Source organism: Typopeltis vanoorti, chromosome 21 (assembly GCF_054136105.1).
Source record: "Typopeltis vanoorti isolate ZY-2024b chromosome 21, IOZ_Tvanoo_1.0, whole genome shotgun sequence".
In the NCBI taxonomy this organism is placed as follows: Eukaryota; Metazoa; Arthropoda; class Arachnida; order Uropygi; family Thelyphonidae; genus Typopeltis; species Typopeltis vanoorti.
The window spans coordinates 14,522,236-14,547,726 of NC_143569.1; the positions used below are offsets into that span (position 1 = coordinate 14,522,236).

The window sequence follows — 25,491 nt, forward strand, 5'->3', positions numbered from 1 at the left end:
TCAAGAAGAAACCCTGGCACTCAGATCCAGGCACAGTAGTCAAGATGGGGTCTTATCAAGGCTCAATACAGAGGAACAATAACTTGCTTGTCTCTGCTTGTCAAAGTATTCTTCAGTAACCAAGTGATTTGATGAGCTGATTTAGCCACTTTTGCAATGTTCCCCTTAAACTTCAACTCCCTATCCACCAACATTCCCAAATCCCTGGCCTCATCAATCTCTTGGAGTACGGTTCCACCAATGCGATATACTGCTGCTGTTCTTTTCACCCCAAAGTGCCCGACCTTACACTTTGCACCACATTAAATTGACATCCATTTTTCCTAGCCCAGTCCTCCAAACTATCCAAATCATTCTGTAACATTTTGACATCCTGTGCACTCACAATTGCTCTACCCAACTTTGCATCATCAGCAAACATGTGAACACTTCCTCTCAGATCCTTTCCTATATCATTGATGAACAAATTGAATAGTAATGGTCCAAGAACAGAGCCCCGTGGCACATCACTAGTCACAAGCCATCTTTTAGACTCAACTCCTGAATAAACCACTCTCTGGTATCTCTCTATCAACCACCCTCCTATCCATCTCACCAACCCTATATCCATCCCCATCTGCTCCAGTTTACTGATTAATGTTCCATGTGGTATCCTGTCAAAGGCCTTGGCAAGGTCCAGTAGAATCACTGTAAACCCATTACCCTTATCCAGTTCAGCCGTCACTGTGTTATAAAACGTGAGCAAGTTACTGAGGCATGATCTACCCTTCACAAAACCATGTTGTCCCCCATACAATATCCCATTTTCATCTATCCAATCCTGTATTCTTTTCTTGACTAACTTCTCTAAGACCTTGACAACGATTCCTGATATGCTAATCGGTCAGTAATTTACAACAGCAGGCTTGGACCGACCTTTATGCAGTGGAACTATTTTCCCCTCTTTCCACCCCCTCGGGACTAACCCAGACCCGGCTCAAATTAAACAAAATGGTCAACGGTACTGACAATTCTTTAGCTGCTTCTCATACGACACAAGCTGGTATACCATCCAATCCCACAGATGTATTGACATTGAGGTTATGCAATAGACTACTCACCTCCACTTCATTCACCACAAGTCCAGTATAATCTACTGGTTCATTCATTTCTGCAATGTCGCCACATTGCAGAAATGAATGATATATTCTTGCAAAGTGCTCACTCAGTAACTCAACTATATATTATATATAACTCAACTTGGATAAAGAATGCCGATGGTAGGGAGGTAACTGAATCAGTTACCTCCCTACCATCGGCATTCTTTAAAATCATTGTGCCATATACATTTTTCCTTTTACTTGCAACATATCGAAAAAACTGTTTAGGATTCTCTTTAGCCTGCATGGCCAATGTTCTTTCGTAATCCTTTTTTGCTTTTCTTACCACACTCGTTACCCTTCTGGCCTGTGCTTTATTCCATTCATGTGCTTGCCAGTCACCTTTCTCCTTAAATTCCCTCCATAGTTGTTTCTTTTTTTGCAGCTCAAGCTTAATGGTGTTATTCTGTAATTAATAATGTGATGACATAATTATATTATACAGTCAGTAAATGATGAGGGGAAATATTAATAGTAATATTGCATTTACTTACATCTTTCCTTTTACAATAAATTTTGCAATAAATATCATCTCCTGGCTGAAAGAAATATACATTGATACATACATATCCTTGGTGCATGCATGTATGCACGCATGTGTGTACTTTCTGAGTTACACAGAGAAAAAAATATTCTACCTTTATTACATCATACTGTGTTAACATGCTAGTTAAGTGATATATTAGTGATTTAACAAAATTTTACTGTTAAAGATGCCAAGAAATTATATTCTTGATTAATCATAAGTAAAAGTATAAGCAATCGTTGTGCATGAAGTTTCTTCAGAAGGGATACTAAGGTTGCAGAAGTCATGTATTTCCATTCTTCTGCATTACTTAAACCTTAGTATCCCTTCTGGATCTAGTTCCAACTGATGAGACCTTAATAAAGTTCAAAACCAGTCTGGGTAGAAACCCTTCCCATAATGCATTGCATTATACATACCTGAAAGGATGTGTATTTTGCAGGTCATTAGCCTCTACATACAAGTAGCCTAGTCATGAAGAAACTTCACGTGCCAACTTTGCTTATGCTTGGATAAAGGATTAGTCAAGAATGTGATTTCTTGGCATCTTTAATTAAATTTATAACCAAGTAAACTTTCAACAAATTTTTACTGTTAAACATGTCCACAAAGATACTATATACGTGCTACTATCTTGTTTTTTTTTTCAAAGGATCATTTATTAATGAAGTAGCCTCATTCTCCTGAGACTACATGTTTTTTCTGATTAATACAGCTATATCTTATTCAGTAAGTAAATATTTTTTACTAAATCTTGATTATGCATATTTTTATAATTTTAGATGGTGCAGCAACTGAAAAAAATAGACTGGAAGAAAAACAGAGAGCTATTCGCAAGATGAGGAAAAAGAGAAATGAAGTGTGGAATCCAAAGTATGTTGTAATGTTTAAAATTACAGTATAATATATTCCAGATGTATAGCAGATCATAGAGAACTTTATGATGTTTGAAATTTGTCCATGCATCCAGTTATCATTCATCCTTAAATGGGGTGAGAGAATAAGGGAAGGAGGGATAATAGTGCTTTAATAGGATGAAGTATTATTTGTAATGCAAGAGGTGCAAAAACATCTGAGTGCTAGTGTCAAAAAAAAAGAATGGAAGAGACTTGAGAGAAATTCGAGAAGGTATGAGAGGATAAAGGGAGGGATGGTAGTGTAGGATAGAATGAAAGCATGGATGATGTGGAGAATAAAAATTATTTGTAATGAAAGAGTTTCAAAAATTAATGACAAGTGCTAGTGCTTATCATTGCTGAGAAAAGAAGGGGTGAAGGAAGAGAAAGAAGAAGAAAGGTAAAAAAAATTTTACCTTTCTTCTTCTTCGTGAGTGGGATAAAATTATGCTTCCCAGGTGCAAAGATTAATGATCTTGGTGAGGCTTTTGAGATGCAGAAAAGTGAGAGTTGATCATTTTGGCAGGTAGAAATAGGGTTGCCACCTGTCCCGAATTAGGCGTGACATCCCGAACTTTAAGAAAATTTTCAGTGTCCCGAATTACACCTAAGCGGGACAACATGTGGCGAGACACCAAATTATCCCAAAGACTTATAAAATATGCGAAAGAAATTCTTAGTGAGCATTAGCGATATTTGTATCCATGAAAAAATATGTGTTTTGGGGGTGGGGTCTCATTGGTCAAATTCTGCTCAAATGACGTACATTCCCGTAGATTGTAATGCTCGTTGTGATTCGATTAACTTATAATCTTTGCTTGCAATATGAAATAAGTACGTTCATGGCTTACGTAATGTGTTTATATGATTTATCACCATAATTATTGTATGTTATGTTGGCAGCAGAATTCTAGAAGGCTATGATAATGTATCATAGCCTTCTAGAATCTGGATACATTTGTCATATGATTCATATGACTTGGCTCAACGTCAACGAATGAACGCTACGAGTTGGTTGTTTTTTACGTCGCGTTTGACTTGAATTTTCATTGTTTAAAGGAGAAGTTGTAGCATTTTTTTTCAGAGGAGGAGGTAAGTAAGTTATGATCGATGATAGCATGTTCTTAAGCTTTGTGAGATACTACTATTATTTTTCTTTCTTTTTTTCAGAATTGCTTTCCGCACAACATTAGTGAACTGGAGTATTGCACACATTAGTTTCATGTCTAGTTCCTCAAGTGACAGTGAAAAAGAGAAGAAAAGCAAAAAAAATGAAGCATTTATGTGTGTACAGAAGTGTTTGGGAAGGGAAATATCCATGGTTGAAGCCATGTGGAACAAACTCTTTTAAAGCATTCTGTAATATTTGCTTCCGTGAATTCAGTATTGCACATGGCAGAGAAAATGATGTTAAAAAGGCATTCAAATAGTGATATCCACACAAAGAAAGAGAACAGTAGCAAACAGGGAATGAAATTAGAAAGTTTTTTCATATCATTCGAAACGGAAAGAAAATCAGTAACAGCCGCAGAATTAGGTTTGGTTTATCACACAGTGAAGCATAATTTATTATATTCAAGTATGGATTGTGCCAATAAAATGTGTGCTGTTATATTTAATGACTCTGAAATTGCTTTAAAGGTTCAATGTGGTAGGACAAAGGCTGAAATGCTTGTCTACAATGTAATGGCCCCTGAATCAGTCTCCGAAGTTACCAGAGATCTAAAAAAAAGTAGGTTACTTTTCTGTAGCTACTGATGCAAGTAACAGAAGAAACAGAAAGCTGTGGCCTCTGTGTGTAAGATATTTCACAGCTGAAAAGGGCATTGAATGTAAGGTTCTTGATTTTTATGAGGATCCAGAAGAGACTTCAGATTCAGTTTTATTTTTAAATATCAAAAGTAGGCTTCAAGAGCATTCCCTGAGCCTAGACAATGTCACAAGCTACAGCACAAACAATGCCAATGTTAATTTTGGGAAGAAACATTCCGTGTATCGGTTATTATCTAAGGCAAATAACAAAATAAAAGCCAATTGTTCAGCCCACATCATACATAACATGTGTAAGCAAGCATGTGATGCACTAAATATAGATATAGAAACAGTTGTTCTCAAAGTTTACAATCACTTTTCTTGTTCTGCCAAAAGGAGAGAAGAGTTGCAGAGAGAGTTATTTTGAGTTTGCTGATTTAAAATGGCAAGAGGTTCTGAGGCATGTTTGTACTAGATGGCTTTCCTTGAAACCTGCAACTGATAGACTTTTACTTAACTGGGATGCTATTGAGAACTACTTTAAAAGCATTGAAGAATGTCCTGTTTTTCTGAGGAAAATATTTGATGACAAGAAGGTCATCCAGCAAGCCAAACTCTACTTTTTATTTTTTTCAAATGGTTCAACCATTTTTGAAGAATGTATTAAACTCCTATAAAAAGAAGATTTCAGTGCATTTGAAGTAGTCAGTGTTTTACAAAAAAACTTCTTAAAAGACAAGAGGACAGGTTCTTTGGAAATGCCACTGAAGAGGTATTAGAAGCCATGATCCCTCGAGAAAGCAACCAGTGCAAGTCAGACTTTCTTAACTTCTATGAGAGAACTTTAAGCCATCTGGAGAAATCATTTGACTTCACAGAAAACAATCTTTTTAGTCTGCTGAAGAGTTTAAATCTCCAAAGTGAATTGTCTCTCAAGCATCTCAAAGGGACTTAATCTAGAATCTCACATTAGCCTGGATGAGTTATACGAGGAATTCTGCTCGAGTTGTGACAAAATAAATACCACTAAAGTGGACTACACAGCAAGTGAGACCTTAGGTCTAAGCTCATATGGTTTGTTTTAAGCATTCCTATTAGTAATGCCTTGGTAGAAAGGGACAGACTCAAGAAACAAGTACTCAGCTGACCTGATAACAAGTGAAATCATCATTTCAAAAAATGTTACGGATACTTGCAAGGACTATTTTGTGAGAGTGAAACAAAACAGGCAGCTTTTAGAAGCAGCCAAATCAAATAAGAAGCAAAGTTTCAAATCTTGAATTTCAAGAACAGGTAAACTTGTGCTCCTCAGTATTTTCTCCCCATTAAGTGTTCCAAGTTATAATAAATTTCTATAGTAAATCTCTCTAACAGAGAGAGAGAGACCATTATATTATGTCTGTTATTAATTGCATGCTTTCTGCATTTTGTAGAGTGGAAAAACTCAAAAATCTTCCTTTAGGTGGTAAATGCCTTTCATTGCCTAGTACAGCATTTCCCAAACTTTTCCTACTATGGAACACTTCACAAATCCTGAAATTTTAATGGAACATCTTGGTTAGTCGAGTGTCATCATTCTCATTCAATGTAAAGCTAAGCGCACACTACAGGCCACATCGCATTGATCTTGCTTATGACTGCACGTTTCCTAGAACAGATACCTCCATACTTCACTTGCACTCAGAGGTGTCAACAACCGCGGGCGGCTGTCAGCCAGTGGCTGAGTCAAGACCAGTGCACGCTGATTTTAATAGCACAATCCATATGCAGAGTGAGGAGCTCTTGATTTCAAACATGTTTGAACTTGTCGCAGCATTTAAAACCATTCCAGGCTCATATTAATTGTAATAATTTTTCATGGAACACTTATTCACTCTCTGCAGAACACAGTTTGGGAAACCCTGCACAGGTGCTTTCCCTATATAAGCTGCGTGTCCAGGCAATTCATCATGAAAAAATTCTTTGCAAGAAAATTTGAAATCCTATTTCATGTCATTCCTATATATGAAAAAAAAAATAATAATAATAAAAGAAATATTTTATGTATTATTTCAATTATACTTAGCGTTGTGGAATATTTTATTCCATATAAAGTTATTAATATTCTTTTTTACTACATGCTCTGTAGATGGAGCATTAATTGTTACAAAACTGGGATAGGATAGCTAGGGAGAAAGAGCACCATATTTAAGAATATTTAGGGATAATAGTTATATCCAACTAATATTTATAGTTAACTATTTACATGTTTCTATTATTCCTATTAGCTATTCTATTAATAGTTAGAATAGTTATTAGGGAGAAGAAAATATTTGAGAATAGTTAAGGAGAAAGGGCACAATATTTAAGAATATTTATTCTTCTAACTGTTCACTATTTTACTGTTCTGCACATTTAGACATCAATCCAGGTGTGATATACTTTTTATCTGAACTAATTCAGAAGGTGACGTGTTTCAGTTATTGATATTTTGAAAATCACTGCAGTTTTCCTACATAGTAAAGATGTCTTGCACACTGCTATTGTTTGCAGAACTAGTTTAAGATCATAGGTGCAATTTTGAGTAATTATATTAAAGAGAATGATAATAAAATTACGTAATTGCTATCATAATAATGTAAATCAGTATAAATAAATCTGCTGCTTCAACACTAGTCTTTACCCTTTCCTCCAATACTAGTATTTTATGATACTAAGAAATTTTATATTTAATCTTTTTTACCGAAAAAATTATATATAGGTGGATGTTCCCAAAGTGAAATATGTAATTAATTAATTCTCTTGTGAACCATTCAAAAGTAAACTGTAATCAGAAATATCATGTCGTTACAACCTCAGCTATGTAGACGATATAGTATTAATAGACTCAGCTTTAGTCAAGGCACAACAACACTTTCACAAACTATGCCAAGCTGCATAGTTTGTGCCAAATAATTGTAATATTATTTGGATTGACAGTGAAATGAAATAAAACTAAAATACTCACAAATATTGTACAATGTTTCATCATTACAGAACACAACCAACCTTTAGAAAAAGTAGAAGACTTCAGCTCAAATAGATAATATTGTAAATGACATATTATTAAGAAAACATAAAGCTCTCAATCAACATAGGAATCTAAGAAATATGTTGAAATCACTCCTCATTATCTTAAAAAAATTTAAGGAAACAAAAATTAGGCTTTACAAAGCAACCTCTCAGGCCATCAACCTTCTTATATCGTGGAGAAACATAGAACATTTCCACCCAAAAAGCAATAAAAACCATTAATAGCTTTAATACAACCTGCTTAAGACTGTTAATCAGTTACTCTTGGAAGAATCATATTGGTAATTCCACTATTTTAGAAGAGGCAAACCCTTGATTGAAACCCAACGCAGACGTCAACTTGATTGGCTTGGACATCAACTGAGACATCCTCCTTCTCCATAATTTGACATCCCCTCAAATGGACAAAGAAGGAGAGGAAGACCAACTAAACAATTCTGGCAGTATATTTAACCACCTTATCAGCACAGATATCCTTTCTCCATGAGAAATAACTCAACTAGCTCAAAACAGTGATGCCTGGAAAGCTACATATAATAATTTTTCTTATTCCTATTTATTTAGTTCGTTTTCCCTATTTACAAATTGATGATGAACAACTGATTAGATAGCTTACCCTCTCCCACCAATGAGCTGTAGATTCGAAACTCACAATAGGATGTTTGTAATTGTTATTAGGTGAAAGATGAATTTCTTCATCTGAAAATACTAGCATTGGAGGAAAAGGTAAAGACTAATATTGCAGCCGCAGATGGCAATTTAGCTAATGCTGATTTACATCATTATGATAGCATTTACATAATTTTATTATTTTCTTTAATATAACTACTCAAAAGTACACCTACGATCTTAAACTAGCTCTGTTAATGATAACAGTGTACAACATATCTTTCCTATCTAGAAAAAGTGGAATCATTTTCAAAATACACGTGTATTCAGTAACTGAAACACCTCATCTTCTGAATTAGTTCAGATAAAACATGAATATACTGTGTGGTCGCATCTGGATGGGTGTCTGAGTGCACAGAAAAACAGTGAACGGTTCACAGAATAAATATTCTTAAATATGGTGCCCTATCTTCTTAAACCACCTTATTCCAGTTTTGTAAATATTAATATTCCATCAACAGAACTTGTAGTATCAAAGTAAGAAAGAATATTTATACCTTTTTAAGATGAAACAGGAATTTGGAAACTCACCAATCAATAAAATATTACTTTCACTGTATAAGAATTAAAATATTATGAAAATCTAAATAAATAATACACAGATCTTCTTAATCTTTCTCTTTTTACCTTCACGGGGTCGAGGGTTTCTATTTCTTATAACTGCAACCGTTATACGAGGATAAGGTGGTTAGCCCTATGCCTCCCAGTGTATGTTTATAGAGCCATTATGTTCTCAAGGCTGGTTTGCCTGCTTACAGCAGGAAAAAACCTTGGATAAACTGGGGAGAAAAACCCTGCAAGACCAGCTAACTTGGCTATGTCTGAGAAAGATCCTAAGCTCCTCAGGTCAGCGATAGGAATCAAACCCAGGACACTCCTTCCCCAGGCAAATGGTTATGAAGCACATATCCATTCAGCTAACCACGCAGACTAATACATAGATACATAATAAAATTATATTTTGTGAAATTTATTTTGCATTGCATTTACGTTACATATATCAGTAGTAATTCAATATCATTTCAATTTTCAGCAAATTTTTTCCATGATCAATAGTTCGTGCAATGAATTGTCTGTGCACCCATAAGCTGGCCACTAGTTAGTACACAGCACTGAACCTGGTGGTAACAAATCTGAATCTGGAGATATCCAATCAGTTTGTGATAAATCCTGCTCCCAGTTTATTCCTGGAGGTAGTCCAAATATGTAGTGGGAACTCTTGAGCTCACACATGGTTAGGAAACTGGATTCCCTCTATGCAGGCAATATAAAATATGTCTGCAAGTCTTTCACCTCCCATTGCATGCCCTGCTTTTTATTTAACTCTCTGCCTTGTATACAGTGAAAGACAATTTATTGAATTACAATTATACTGTGGATCACAAAAAAAAAAAAAAAAAAAAAAAAAAAAAAAACCTGCAAAAACAATTCCTAGAAAAATAAAAATCCATCCCCCTTAAAAAAATCCACTTAACCAACATTGGCTGCCTTAACAGCAATTTAAACAATATGCATCTCACCTACAGTCATCAAAACCAGAATTTTTATTCCTAACAGGACCTTAGTTGCCCAAACTATGCCTCTCACAATTCTTTCGACCACAAGATGCTTGTGCATCATCATAGCCAACAATCTTAAATATCCCCTATTTGATTTGGCTCAAAATTCCTTCATTTTCTGTGCCCTAAAGCTTGATTTTCTGCAGTCAGAATTCCCAAATAGTGAGACCAGCTTCCTTGGAGATGTCCAGTTTCCCTAATCAAGCAGGCAGGGATGTTGATCTAGCCATGTCCACATGCATACAAGGGTTCCAAATGAACAGAAATTCCAATCAAGAATTTAAGGCATTAGTTAATTGAGGACCTTCAGGGCTCTGGACACTAGAAAGTATGTCAGAAGGGAAGGAAGAGTGATGTGTTTTGTATGGTAAGGGGAAGTGATGCAATCACTTCCCCTGTATTCTCTGAAACAGCCTTTCTCACTCTGTCTTCCCCAAAGACTATATACACAGGTTTTTTTTCATTCATGCAATTTTTAGCATATAGGTTAGGCTACTATAAAGAAATTGTATCGATTGTACTAGGCTAACATAAAACAATCGTATTGCTGCTTCTTCATTATCAATGCATGAATTGTTATACACCTGTAAATAAATATGAATAATTTCTTTTTCACATTATCTTTTCATTTTCGATGTCTAGTGTTAGTAACACGTATAACATCTACAGTGTTTTGTATCATATAAGACAATATTGATGTAGGTCCTGACAGACATGCAATTCATCTTGTACACAGAAGACGTAAACTTACAGTATTGATAAATACAGTACATTTCTGTAAAAGTATTTTCTCTTTCTTATGATTTTCTTTAATAACATTTTCTTTTCTCTAGCTTACTTTATTGTAAGAATATAGTATATACATACATACCGTACAAAACGTGTTAATCAACTGTTTATGCTATCGGTAAAGCTTCCAATCAACAGTAGGTTATTTGTAGTTAAGTGTTTGAGGAGTCAAAAGTTATGTGCAGATTTTCAAACAACGTGGGAGGTCAACTCCCCTAACTCCCGCATTGTTCAAGGGTCAACTGTACTCTGATTATATCAGTCTGCGTGCCAATCTATCCTTGCATGTTGTGTACTGTTTGCTTTAAACTCTTGCATTCATTCTTGGTTTTCCAAAAGATGAACAATGTATGACACTAAATTTATTACAGATGACTATGCTACAGCTCACAATAGTTGCAAACAAATAATCAACTACTTTAAAAGTGATTTTGAAGAGGTCAGAAGATGGCAATTTGTCCATATTGCCTGAATAGTAGTCGTTTTCTATTTTCATGCTATTTCCTCATCTGTTTGAGGAAATAACAGTCCTACCTATAAAAGTTCGGAAACTTAACAGCTGTGAGAAGGAAGGAAGGAGACTGTTTAAGTAGCAGACATTAATACGTTAGATATGGAAAGCTCTTGAACTTGGAATGTTTGAGTACCACAAGGCTTGTCAAGTGAATAGAAGGAATGGAATATACTGTCATCAAATATCCATTGGCATTTGATGACACTATATTATGAAGCTATCCTTCATAATATAGTGACCAACTAGAGAAGAAACTGACTGCTAAATTACAAAGAGTGAAGAGTAGAGTAGAGTATAAAATGGTGCTTCTATCAGTAATCCTCTAATTGACATTTCAAAGGAACCCTACTTCCAAATGCCTTGTCATTGGCAAAGCGACTATGCAAACTTCTCCAGACCTTTTATTCCATGGTTTGTCTAGAAGTGAATGATGTGTATTGTCTGCCATGGATCAAAAGTGACAGGTGCTAGTGAGATAGTTGATGGTTGATAACCTCGGTTATTTTTGAGCAAACTAAAGTGAGGACAAATGGCAAAGCAGTGATTCTTTTCTTGAAGCAGTCTTGGTATTTGATTTCATGCCGTAGCATAGATTTAGAATGAAAGATGACAGAGATGAGATTGGCTTGGCAATAAAATTCAGTACTTAATTTTAGGTGGGATATGAAGAACAGGAGGCTTGGCGTATTGAAATATTCAGGATTCTTTATATAAGACCAGAGAGGGCATTCATGGTATAGCATGATGTGATTTGCCTATAAAGAATGATTCCTGTTAACCTCTATCAGCTGTGGTGGATGAAATAGCGAGACCAAATTGCACTTCTTATCCATGTTATCCAATACGTGTTACAGAATCATATCCAGATTTTGCTGAACGTCTATAGACATCATGGCCAGTTGGGGTGTTAATAATAACTTTCTATTATTGGGTCAGAGTATAATAGGAGAGTGGAAACTAACTGAACATTTCAGAGAAGAGTAGAAAATCATGAAGATAATCCCACTTGATGGATTATCTTACAGAGGGTCCCTGACTTACCTAAAAGTTGTGTTCCAAACTCTTTGCATAGCTCAGATTTAACCTCCTTCACCTTTTAATTACATCCTATTGCTTACTTGTTTACAGTACATTAACCTGTTTTAAAAGATTATTTTTGTTAGTTTCATTCACAGAATGACATACTAATTAGATTTCAGTATGTAATTATTAAGAGCCTCCATATCTCAATCGGTATAGACGAAGTCCTTTGGTAGGAAAGACCTGGGTTCAATTCCCATCCATGATGTGAGGAACCTTTATCTGGTCTCTTTCGACTAAAGATAAGTTAGCCGGTCTCATGTGGAGATGGGGAGTTTTCTCCCTCCTGGAAACTCGGGTTTTTCTTCCCTCAGAACAGGCAAAGCAGCCAGTAGAACATGCAACTTAAGAATACTTGGAGGCATAGGGCCTTATCCTCATGTTACGGTTAAAAAATCCAAGGGTACTTGGAAGATTATGGGTGCTTAAGTACCTGTTAAAGCCACTGATGGATGGATATGTAATCATTAATGTAAAGTAATATAAAAATGAGAAAATAGAAAAAAAGTTTCATTTAGCTATTCAGCCTTCTGTATAACTTATCAAGAGATCACTGAAGTCAAATCTTTCCTCTCTTCATAAAGTTCTCAATAACAGGCTAAAAGCATAATGGGAGGACTTTGGCAAGAACATAGAAAATAAATATCAAGAAGGTGGCAAAATATTCTGGAGGTTGTTGAAGAAGCTTAGGAATGGAGGAAAGAGTGCTGTAAAAGGAGTTAGAGATGATAAAGGTGAAATGAAAACAGGAGAAAACGATATCCTTGAAGCATGGAGTACTTACTTTGAAAATTTGCTAAATGAAACAAGCAGTGATGACAGCACAGTGATAAAAAACACTGACCAGGCATGCAGTCAGGAATACATACCCATACTTGAAGTAGAAAAAGCCATCAAAGGCTTGAAATGTGGAAAGGCAGCAGGAGTAGATGATATACGACCAGAAATGCTGAAGTATGGTGGTATAAAAGTCTTACAGTGGCTGCTGTTGGATTCTGATTATGTAGAGATTAAAGTAATTATTATTTGCTTCAGAATCCAACATGATCTTCCATCACATAGGCTAGACTTGTAAATATTATCTAATGTAAATCACTTGTATATAAATTAATATTCATATAACTACCTTTAATTTTATCTAATATCTAATTATTTAATCAAAGATATGTGTTAATAGTAATAAGACTGTATTAAAATATTATTAAGCTATTTTATTTATTACTATGTTATTATAAGAACTTGTATTTGATAATTTAACTGTGCATTAATTGAAATGTAAATATTCTTTATTTATTCCTATTTGTAGAAGTTTAACGTTATGTTTTGTTATGTTGTCATGGAGACGCATGTAAGTAAGCAGCATGTTTTTGGAACACCACGTGAGGAGAAAGCTTATTGAAAAGAGTTTTTAGTTAAAGAAATCACGAGAACAATTTAGGTGGGAAGAATGGATATAAAAAGCAATGCACGCTGAAATTATAGAATTAGAGATTTATAAGCGAGAGATTGGCATTAGGTTGGAATCGGAGCATTCGGGAATCACAGTGCAATAATAGCGAGTCGGCAAGTCACTCAAGCAGCTAATAAAGTCTACTAGTCGAGAGGCGGTTAGCTAATAAATTGTAGAATAACAATTATAGCTACGGAAGACAGCTGAGTGACTACTAAATAGACTAGCGATATTTGAGTTGAGATTTAATTTCAGGGCCGACCTGTCAAGGACACACAGAAACTTGAAATAAAGCACGGAGTTACTAGAATAGAAGAGGCAGTAAAATTGAAGTTTACCGTTAGCTGTGCTTAGAATTATAGTGCCTAAACAATTAATCGAATGCCAGAGGAATGAACAACTGTGCATATAAAACCTAAAGTTAAGGAATTATTGTGTATTGCCTTATTTCATGAGTGATCAGTAGTACTTTATGCAACAACGTTTGTTTATGTGTATTGTGACGGATGATTAATTCAGTTATCGCTTAGAAGAATTATTTTAATGAGTGCCGTTTACTATTTAAAGTGTTTACAGTTATAAAAAGTGTATATGTATAAGTAGATGAAGATAGAAGATTATCGGTAAGATTATTCCAACCATTAATATTTCTATACAGAGAAGCGTGTGAGTTTCATCCTAGAATTTCCTTATATTAACAGTAACTATTGAGGAAGTTAGCTAAAGTATATATTTGAAAGTGTTTGCTTGTGAAGAGGTATTACTGCAATTTTTGTTGTATTTGAAACTTAAGGAACTGTGAGAAGACTGTATTATAGAGACAACAGATTTACCATTATATGAGTTCAATGATTGAATTTACCTCAGGAGTTAAAATGTTTGTGGTATCTTAATTACTGATTTAAACTTAAGTGTAAAATTTGTGATTTTAAAATTAAATCTTTTTTTTTGTTTATCTAAAGTTGTATTTTGCCTGAATCTCTTTTACTGCACCATTCATAAAATATTCGAACCAAAGCGGCTAAATTAAGTAAGTCAAATATACTCGGCCAGTATATATTTTAAGGAAAAATAGTTGAAGGTTGATTTTTCTTCAATTCTTGAACTAATTCAGATATAGAGTGGCGCAGTCTTTAAATATAAATTTTCTCTATATTTGAATTAGAAATCAACTCACAACTTATCAATTAGTTAAGAACATCGTAATTGTAATCATGTCGGATCCAAAGTATAGATTAAGAACAAGTACGATCCAACACTGCACTGCATAGTTCAGAATGCCTGGACAGAGGGACGAATTCCCAATGATTGGAGTAGAGCTCTCATAGTACCTATATATAAAAAGGAAAATAAAACAATGTGAGAATTACAGAGGTATATCCCTATTGAGTGTTCCTGGTAAGATATATGCAAGTATACTTGAGAAAAGCTTGGTGAAGCGGATTCAGGTCATATGGAGGCTATCAGGATCAGATCTTCACTTTACGACAAATAGTGGAGAAATCATGGGAATATAACAACGACCTGTATTTAAGTTTTGTCGATTTGGAAAAGGCATATGACAAGGTGCCAAGAGAGAAGCTATTCAATATGCTACAGTTATATGGTGTCAATGGGGCATTATATCAAGCAATACTTAATTTGAGTTGCAAGTCAGCAGTTAGAATTGAAGGAAGTACAGGAAGATGGTTTAATGTTAAATCTGGTTTGAGACAAGAATTATCTATATGGATCACATTATGAAGGAAAGTGGTATTAAACATGATATCAGAATTGGAGATGTTAATGTCAGCTCTTTGCTTTATGTGGACGATGTTATACTTCTAAATAAATCTGCTACAAGTTTGCAAGAGTCCCTGACTAAATTGAATAACTGTTGTAATAGTTATGGTATGAAGGTCAGCAATAAAAAGACAAAGACAATGAAAATATCAACTGTGTTGTGAATGGAGAACCTGTGGAACAAGTAAAACATTTCAGCTACTTAGGCATGATTTTTAGTGAAGATGGTAAATTAAATATGGAAATAGACAACAGAATCAACAAAGCTGGTATGGTAGGAAGTCAATTAAATAAATTCATATGGAATAAGAGAGAAATTAGTCTGAACACTAAATTAGCTATATACAAAACAGTGTTCAAACCAGTTTTAACTTATGGATCTGAGAGCTGGGTCAGAAGTAAAACACTTGACCAAAGACTAGAGACTGCAGATATGAGAGTCCTGAGAAAGATTAGGGGCGTGAACAGATGGCATCAATGGCAATATCGTATTAAAAACGAGAATATTAGGAACGAACTTGACATTGTCAACATTCCAGGAATGCGTTAGCAGAGTTAATCTCGGGTGGTATGGTCACTTAAAAAATGGGCGAGGAAAGATTAACAAAACAAGTGTTCTCTGCCAAGTTGGCAGAAAAAGAACCCAGAGGAAATCCAAGATATAGGTGGATTGATACGGTACAAAGTGCCTTAGACGATAGAAATATAAGATCTGGTAATGTTGGAGTCTTGACAAGTAACAGGCTGATTTGGAGGAAAATTGTAGATAGGAAGTTAGTAATGATGTAAATTTTTCATGTAGTACTATCATATCCTGTACACCCCTTGAGGGTACATGGCAGGAATTTGATGATAATGATTTCTCTTTGTACTTTTAAGACAATGAGGCATTAGTACCCATCCTTCAGTTATGTTGTACACTTTCATATTTTGATGTTACATTTTTACTGGTATTATACAGAAATTTTTGTCACAATAGCATCATGTACAAGAGTGATGTGTGCGTACGTTAAAAAGGAGACTTGTGGTAAAGACATAACATATGCTGTGACACAAAAATGAACTTCAGAAACTTCTAAATATGTAGCAGGACACATTATGTACCTGGTACTGGATTTTTTTAAAAAAATATAATTATCGGATAAGTACCAAGTAATTTTTTTCATTTCATTGTCAACTTTGTTGCATTTATGCATGAGTTCACTTTTTCTACTTCTCTTCCTTTACCTAGTCATGATTATACTCTACACTGGCACACACAAACACTAAATATTATGAAAGCATATGCCTGTGTTCAGTAGCATCACGGAAGGTGCATGTATGTATTGCGTGGGCTGTCTAATTTGCAGATGACCACTATTAGGTGGTGTGCAAGTAGCATAGGCATGGTAAATAAAATTTGAATAACTGATTTTGTTCTTGCAGCCCTTTCAGGATAATTTACCTAAGTCTTGGACTGCCTGTATAGGCCAAAAAGACAGTATGGTATCAGTAAAAAAAAAAAATAATTCTTGATAACGTTATAGTCTGAAGGTTTACAAGATCAAATATTTGGGAAGCAATGAGAATTGTCTAGTGGGTAACTGTGGATGATTTACATTAGTTCATTTGCTAATCAATTCTCTCCTTGAGCTTAATTATTGGTGTTGGTGTGGTAAAGTAGACCTTACTGTACCATTTGGTTATGTGGAGTACAGAATATCAAGCTTCGGAGATAGAAATTCAGAAAGACAACAAGTGAAACAAACATTTTAAGTTAGAGATTATTAGAAAAACAATATTGTTGATTTGGCTTTCATTGACATCAGCTGTTTGATCATGTAATGTGAAAGAGAGCATAGATTGGTCAGTTGAAGTGAAAAATATTTTTTTAATTTGAGGTAAGTGATAATGCACATAGTATATGCTGGTGCTTAGGTGGCGGAGAGGATGTTTTAAGTTTTTAATTAGGCTTTATTTTTTGTTGTAATTCTGATTGTGAATTTGAAAGATATGTAATGTTCTCTCTCTCCTGGTTGAATAAACTGGATCATGAAAACAAGTATTTAGACTTAATTGCTGGTTTACATTCATGTTGCACTCATCATCATCAAATTCCTGCCATGTACCCTCAAGGGGTGTACAGGATATGATAGTACTACATGAAAAATTTACATCATTACTAACTTCCTATCTACAATTTTCCTCCAAATCAGTCTATTACTTGTCAAGACTCCAACATAACCGGATCTTATATTTCTATCGTCTAAGGCACTTTGTACCATATCAATCTACCTATATCTTGGTCTTCCCTTGGGTCTTTTTCCTGCCAATCTGGCAGAGAACACTTATTTTGCTAATCTTTTTTCTTCCGTTCTATTTAAGTGACCATACCACCTGAGATTAGCTCTGCTAAGGCATTCCTGGATGCTGACAATGTCAAGTTCTTTCCTAATATCCTCGTTTTTAATATGATATTGCCATTGATGCCATCTGTTTACGCCTATAATCTTTCCCAGGACTCTCAGATCGATAAGTTAAAACTGGTTTGAACACTGTCTTGTATACAGCTAATTTAGTGTTCTGACTAATTTCTCTCTTATTCCATATGACTTTATTCAGTTGACTTCCCACCATACCAGCTTTGCTGATTCTGTTGTTTATTTCCATATTAAATTTACCATCTTCACTAAAAATCGTGCCTAAGTAGCTGAAATGCTTTACTTGTTCCACCGGTTCTCCATTCACAACACGGTTGACATTTTCAATGATTCTGCCTATTTTCATTGTCTTTGTCTTTTTATTGCTGACCTTCATACCATATCTATTACAACAGCTATTCAATTTAGTCAGAGAATCTTGCAGACTTGTAGCAGATTTATTTAGAAGCATAACATCATCCGCATAAAGCAAAGAGCTGACATTAACATCTCCAATTTTGATATCAAGTTTAATACCACTTTCCTTCATAATGTGATCCATATAGATAATGAATAACAGAGGGGATAATGTACATCCTTGTCTCACACCAGATTTAACATTAAACTATCTTCCTGTACTTCTAACTGCTGACTTACAACTCAAATAAAGACAAAGTATTGCTTGATATAATGCCCCATTGAAACCATATAACTGCAGCGTATTAAATAGTTTCTCTCTTGGCACCTTGTCATATGCCTTTTCCAAATCGACAAAACTTAAATACAGATCTTTGTTATATTCCCATGCTTTCTCGACTATTTCTCGCAAAATGAAGATCTGATCCTGACAACCTCTATTTGGCCTGAATCCAGCTTGTTCTTCACCCAGCTTTTCTTCCACAATTCTTCTCAACCGTTTCTCAATTATACTTGCATAGATCTTGCCAGGAACACTCAGTAGGGAAATACCTCTGTAATTCTCACATTCAGTTTTATTTCCCTTTTTAGATATGGGTACTATGAGAGCTCTACTCCAATCATCGGGAATTCGTCCCTCTGTCCAGGCTTCCTGAACTATGCAGTGCAGCCACTGTAAGACTTTTATACCACCATACTATAGCATTTCTGGTCGAATATCATTTACTCCTGCTGCCTTTCCACATTTCAAGCCTTTGATGGCTTTTTCTACTTCAAGTATAGATATGCATGCCTGGTCAGTGCTTTTTACCACAGTGCTGTCACCACTGCTTGTTTCATTTAGCAGTTTTTCAAAGTAATTACTCCATACCTCAAGGATATTTTTTTCTCCCGTTTTCATGTCACCTTTATCATCTCTAATTCCTTTTATAGCACTCTTTCCTCCATTCTTAAGCTTCTTCAACAACCTCCAGAATATTTTGCCACCTTCTTGATATTTATTTTCTATATTCTTGCCAAAGTCCTCCCATGACTTTTGTTTAGCTAGTTTTACACAGTGTTTAGCATTATTGCATTTGTCTCTGTATTCTCTAAAAGCACAAGCTGAGTTATTTGACAGGTACTTTTGATATGCTTTCTTCTTTTCCTTCACTGCCTCTTTAATTGCCTGTGTCCACCAGGGAGTTCTGATTTTTTTATCCTTGCAGACAACCTCACCACATGCCTGTCTGGCAGAATCAATCAATGTTTTCTTCAGAGTTTGCCACTGAATCTCTAAGGTTTGATTCCTGTTCTCACACTCTTTCATTTTTTTTTTTCAATAATCTTTCTATATTTTAGTCTACAGTTCACATCTGAGAGCTGCTCAACTTTTATTCGCTTTAAAACTTTCTTACATGTTATTCTTTTCAATATGAAATTCAATTTTATCCTGCTCAAGACTAAATAGTGATCACTTCCGATTTCAAATCCTCTGTACACTCTGGTGTCCTCCACCAGGGAGAAAACATCACTGTCAATGAGACTTTTCTTATTTCTTGCCTCTTCTCTCCATGTGAATTTGTGCACATTTTTATGTTGGAACATGGTGTTAGTAATAACCAGTCCATGTCCTGAGCAGAAATCCGACAGATATTTGCCATTATTATTAGCTTTGTTCTTTTCTCCAAATTTTCCCAAAATATTTTTGTACGTCTCACAATCATTTCCTACTCTGCTATTTAGATCCCCAACAAGGACCAACTTTTCCTTTTTCATTGTGTCAGTTGCTTTTTCTAAAGCATCAAAAAATTCCTCCACTTCTAGCTTAGTAGAACCTTCTGTGGCACCATAGGCACAAATAAGTCTCATTGTCCAGTTCCCCATTCTCATATTTGCCCACATTACTCTACTTGAGACTGACTGCCATTCAAGAAGATTAGCCTCGTATTTTGTGTTGAATACTATGGCTACTCTTTCTTTTCCTTGATTGTCATTGCCTGAATATAACATTTTGTATTTATTGCTCAGAAAGATCTCACCAGTTTTTGTCTTTTTTGTTTAAGTCACCCCTATTATGTCGATCTGGTACTTATCGAATTCCTCAGCTAGCTCCATTTCTTTGCCATTCAGGCTTCTTATGTTGATAGTACCGATCTTTAACTCTGATGATGTTGAGTTGGGGTTTGTTTTCAGATTTGTTCCAGTAGCTGACTTTTCGCTGTTCGCCCTGGTTCCCTGGCGAAAACAACGGGGGTCTTGTTTAACCGGGCGACGCCCCAGTCGCCATGAAATTTTGTCATGTTGTACCATCATTCTATATTTTGGTTTAACCAATAAGAATACAATTTGGTCGGCTAAATCACAAATTGCCAGCCCATCCTCGTTCGTTCAGTATCCAAGTAGATACCCAACAGGGTGCACCACGAGAAGGTGAGGATTGGACATTAGGTCAGAAGCCCTGGTCGGTTCTCTGCATTCCTTTAAAGGCTATGTAGAGGTTCTCCTCTCAGTTATACAGCTTTGACCTTTAAGCACCCCTCATGTTGCACTTAATGGAATAATTTACAGCACAAAGAGAAATTAAATAACAGGTTTAATCGATTTCAATATTTCGTCTCAGTCACAGAAACTTCAGGAATACAATGTTAAAATTGTAATAACATACACAGGAAACAGTAAGTGGAAGAAATGAGATAGAATAAATAAAAACTAAAGTTCGATGAGGGGCATCCTCTATGCTGTTGGCTATCCTTATTTTTGTCGAGCGGGAGGCCTAAGAATTAGTTTCCCAAATTTTGGTCCGTGCGGTTAGCCTGGGGAAGGAGTGTCCTAGGTTCGATTTCCGTCGGTGACATGAGGAGCTGAAGAATCTTCCTCAGCCATAGCCAAGTTAGCCAGTCTTGGGCGTGGACAGCAGGGTTTTTTCCCCCGCAAAGCAGGCAAACTGGCCTTGAGAACTCAACACTACAGGCCATAGGATACACCGGGGCATAAGACTGACCACCTTATCCTGTAAACGGAGTGAGGTTCGATGATCAATGGACCCTCGACACCGCAAGGTAAAAGAGGGTATAAGGAAGATGAGATGAGATGAATTTGGGTCAAATAGGTCTAGCAAACCAGATGGAAGAAACCACCATGCTTCATGCCAATTTGAAAGAATCTGCAGCAGACTTAAAAAACCAACCTTATGGTTATATTAAACTTTAATTCTTAGGCCTCCCACCCCACCTCTAAGGCTAGCCAACAGCATCTATAGAGGATGCTCCTCACATGACTTTAGTCTTTACTATTCTATCTCATTTCTTCCACTTATTGTTTCTTGTGGAAGAAATGAGATAGAATAAAAAAAATTACAATTTTAATATTGTATTCCTGATTATGTTTCTGTGGCTAAGATGAAATATTGAAATCGATTAAACCTGTTGTTTAATTATTTCTCTTTGGGCTGTAAATTATTTCATTAGGTGCAACATGAAAGCTGGATCATGCACTAACTGGAAAGGTTCCTTGTGCATTACCACCAAGTTTATTCCTGTGCACTGTCCTATGGCACTGCTTTATCCTTGAATGGAGGTGCTTTTGGTTCTCACTGCTAAGTTGGGCATGTAGGAAAAGAGAGAGGAATACAAATTCCAGAGCAGGTCTGTTCTATAACTCACTGAAGCAACATCTTGCTTATTAGAGGCTTAAAGGTTTGTCTCAGTCCAGAGGCATTTCCTCTAATCAGGAAAGTTATGCTTTTATGGAAACAGTACTTGCCAGTGGAGCCTGCCCATTCACATGTGGTGAGTAGATTTTATCAGCTGGTAAGAAGTAGCTGCAGACTGTAATAAAATAAATTTCTAAACAATCTTTTTAACTTTAAGAAAACACAAATGCAGCACCACTAATCGCTTTATGGAACTTGTATCGACTTACACCAGCCTAAGTGGATAGTGGGTGTGGATTCAGATCCCACTAGTTGCATGGATATTTGTCCTGCTAATTATGTGTGGAAGAGGCCTTCTACTTTTTCTAGCAGAAACTTCACTCCCAAAACTAGGAGATATGGGAGTTGCTATGCAGCAGCCAATAAGATGTCAAAACGTGAAAAACTATTGGGACGTATTATAAAAAAAATTGGGTGGGCATTAATACTTTTAAGTATCACTCCTCCATTGGACCAAAGTTAACTCATTCAGTTGAAAAGTTTTATAATTACAGGTTCTCAGCATCCATATTTAACTTCATTACAATGACATCTCCATTATTTTTCCAGCTTATTCACATTCTTTTGAACAGCCAAAATATCAGCACTATTACTAATAACCTCATAACTAACGTAGAGTCCTGATATCATTTTGATTACCTGCCTCTGTACCTTCTCCAAGGTTAATTTATTCTCAGTATCAGTTAAAATGTATCAATGTTTTTTTCTTCATTTAACTAATATGCTATGTTTATTCATTATAGGTGGTTTGAATTGAAACCTCATCCATTTAAAAGAGAGGAAGTTTGGACTTTCACTGGAAATTACTGGGAACGTGATTATACAAGTTGTCCTGATATTTTCTGACAATCATATAATTAGGAAAACTTTTTTTTTTACTACTGTAAGAAGCTAGTTCTCAGGGCCCAGTCCTTATGATCAGAATCAGACTGCAGTCCTGTCACTAGTCAGAAATAGTCTGTAAATAAGAATACTATTAAATGCCAAGGTCTATAATTCTGTAAATTACTTGTACATATGTCTAACATTTATCTTTCTTATTCTTTAGTGTATATCAGTAAGTTATTTGAAAGGGAAAATTCCATGAGACCACTGTTTTTATTGTACTCGTAAAGCCTTAATATCAGAATGTTTTTTTTTGAGTTATTTAAATTATGCAATACAACAATAGTAACTAAATATCTTCAGTATGTGATGACGATATTAAATGGAGAAAATCAGCTATAATATTTTGTAACTATGTTTTTTTCTAACATTTTGATACATGTCATGAAAAATTTTAACGATGTGCATTTTATTCTACTCGAGATGTCATGGTAATGAAGATAATCTGCATCCTCCCTACATTGAGCCACCTCAGTAGTTGGCATGTAATTTGAAATAATGAACTGTATAGACTTGAAGAAAAACCTGGCTTATACTTTTTGTTTTTAGAAAACAAAATATTAAAGTAACATTTTATGTAAAAATGTAAGTGTTGCTCATGTATTTGAATTTAACATAGATGATGGAGGACTAAATTTGAAAGGTTCTCTTAACTCCAAAGGTGACAAACAAAACTTACACAAGTCAGATATATGTGTAAATAATGTTTTATATAAATAGAGGATGATTATACTTTGTTCAGTTGGAAATTTTCAACTGGTCATTTTCTTTATTTGAAAGCCTTCTGGCCATTTCAGTAGAATTCAATTTTCACTTATATACTCATGAACCTACTCTTAAGTGTATATGTTACATATATAGTTATTGGCTTACAGATGGTATTAATATATGCTTTATTAAAAAAAAAATCTAGATCTTTAAATGCAATTTTTTTTTTGTAAGCCTTTCATTAGATTAAATAAGTGCCCGATTCAAAACATATATATAATCTCAAAAAGCAACAAATGGTTAATTGCTTGTATAATTGCAAACCTGTTCCAACTGAATAAAGTTTTGAAATCTTTTGATGTTGATTTAAATTAAACTTCCACATTTGTGAACATTTTATTGGTATTTAATTCTAAGACAACCTCATTTTGTTTATTTTCAGTGTCAAATTTGAATAATTTTATTTTACAATCATGAGTGGCTGCCACCAATTTCTTCTAGCACAATCTCACCAATATAATATGACATTGAATATCTTATCACATTCAAGTGCATAACTTTACATTTACTAACATTGAACTGACAGCCATTTTCAGATGTCTCACAGTTCCAACCTATTCAAATCATTCTGCATTTACTGATGTTTCCTGTCAAATCCTTCCCAGTGTTATATTCCTTACTTTAAATCTTGAAGACTCACATCCCTGATGTACCACTTTTTCAATATCTTTATGACTGCATTATTTCTTAAGTTTTTGCATAACAGTTGAACAAATCGCATATCTCTGTTCTTATCTAGTGCTTTACTTATGCAGACATCCTTGCACGTAAGTTCAAACCTGTTGAACACAAAATCGTTCTCCCCTCAATCATTAACACATTGTTGCTCTTACACAGATTCTCACCATAATCTAGTTTTCTTGTGCCAGGTCTTGTACATAGCCAATGCCTTGAATCATTTGCCCTTCTTCTCAATTCATTTCTGTCATATGTAAGTAAGACTTACAATGGAGAAAAGAGTACTATGAAAGACATTCTAAATATCTAGCAGAGAAAATTATTTGAAATAATGCTTAGAGTCAAGAAATATGCAATCAGAAGTATCATCATCAAATTCCTGCCATGTACCCTCAAGGGGTGTACAGGATATGATAGTACTACATGAAAAAAATTACATCATTACTAACTTCCTATCTACAATTTTCCTCCAAATCAGTCTGTTACTTGTCAAAACTCCAACATTATCAGATCTTATATTTCTATCGTCTAAGGCACATTGTACCGTATCAATCCACCTCTATCTTGGTCTTCCTCTGAGTCGTTTTCCTGCCAATCTGGCAGAGAACACTTGTTTTGCTAATCTTTCCTCGCCCATTCTGTTTAAGTGAGCATACCACCTGAGATTAGCTCTGCTAACGCATTCCTGGATGCTGACAATGTCAAGTTCTTTCCTAATATCCTCGTTTTTAATATGATACTGCCATTGATGCCATCTGTTCACGCCTATGATCTTTCTCAGGGCTCTCATATCTGTTGTCTCTAGTCTTTGGTCAAGTGTTTTACTTCTGACCCAGCTCTCAGATCCATAAGTTAAAACTGGTTTGAACACTGTCTTGTATACAGCTAATTTAGTGTTCCGACTAATTTCTCTCTTATTCCATATGAATTTATTCAATTGACTTCCCACCATACCAGCTTTGCTGATTCTGTTGTCAATTTCTATATTTAATTTACCATCTTAAGTAAAAATCGTGCCTAAATAGCTGAAATGTTTTACTTGTTCCACAGGTTCTCCATTCACAACACAGTTGACATTTTCAATGATTCTGCCTATTTTCATTGTCTTTGTCTTTTTATTGCTGACCTTCATACCATATCTATTACAACAGCTATTCAATTTAGTCAGAGAATCTTGCAGACTTGCAGCAGATTTATTTAGAAGTATAACATCATCCGCATAAAGCAAAGAGCTAACATTAACATCTCCAATTTTGATATCATGTTTAATACCACTTTCCTTCATAATGTGATCCATATAGATAATGAATAACAGAGGGGATAATGTACATCCTTGTCTCACACCAGATTTAACATTAAACCATCTTCCTGTACTTCCTTCTATTCTAATTGCTGACTTACAACTCAAATAAAGACTAAGTATTGCTTGATATAATGCCCCAT

The 25,491-nt window shown here is 35.2% G+C and overlaps 1 protein-coding gene across 1 annotated transcript in view; it reads left to right on the forward strand.

Annotated features, from left to right (window-relative positions):
• Nucleotides 1–23,667, forward strand: part of LOC150094636 (oxysterol-binding protein-related protein 1-like) — a 714,206-nt gene extending 690,539 nt beyond the window's left edge. The window contains exons 25-26 of the mRNA XM_090411347.1: nucleotides 2,448–2,538; nucleotides 22,461–23,667. Coding sequence (XP_090267473.1) covers nucleotides 2,448–2,538; nucleotides 22,461–22,563 — 194 coding nt within the window. The 3' untranslated portion in view covers nucleotides 22,564–23,667. The remainder of the gene's footprint in view (nucleotides 1–2,447; nucleotides 2,539–22,460) is intronic.
• Nucleotides 23,668–25,491: the final 1,824 nt, after the last annotated feature.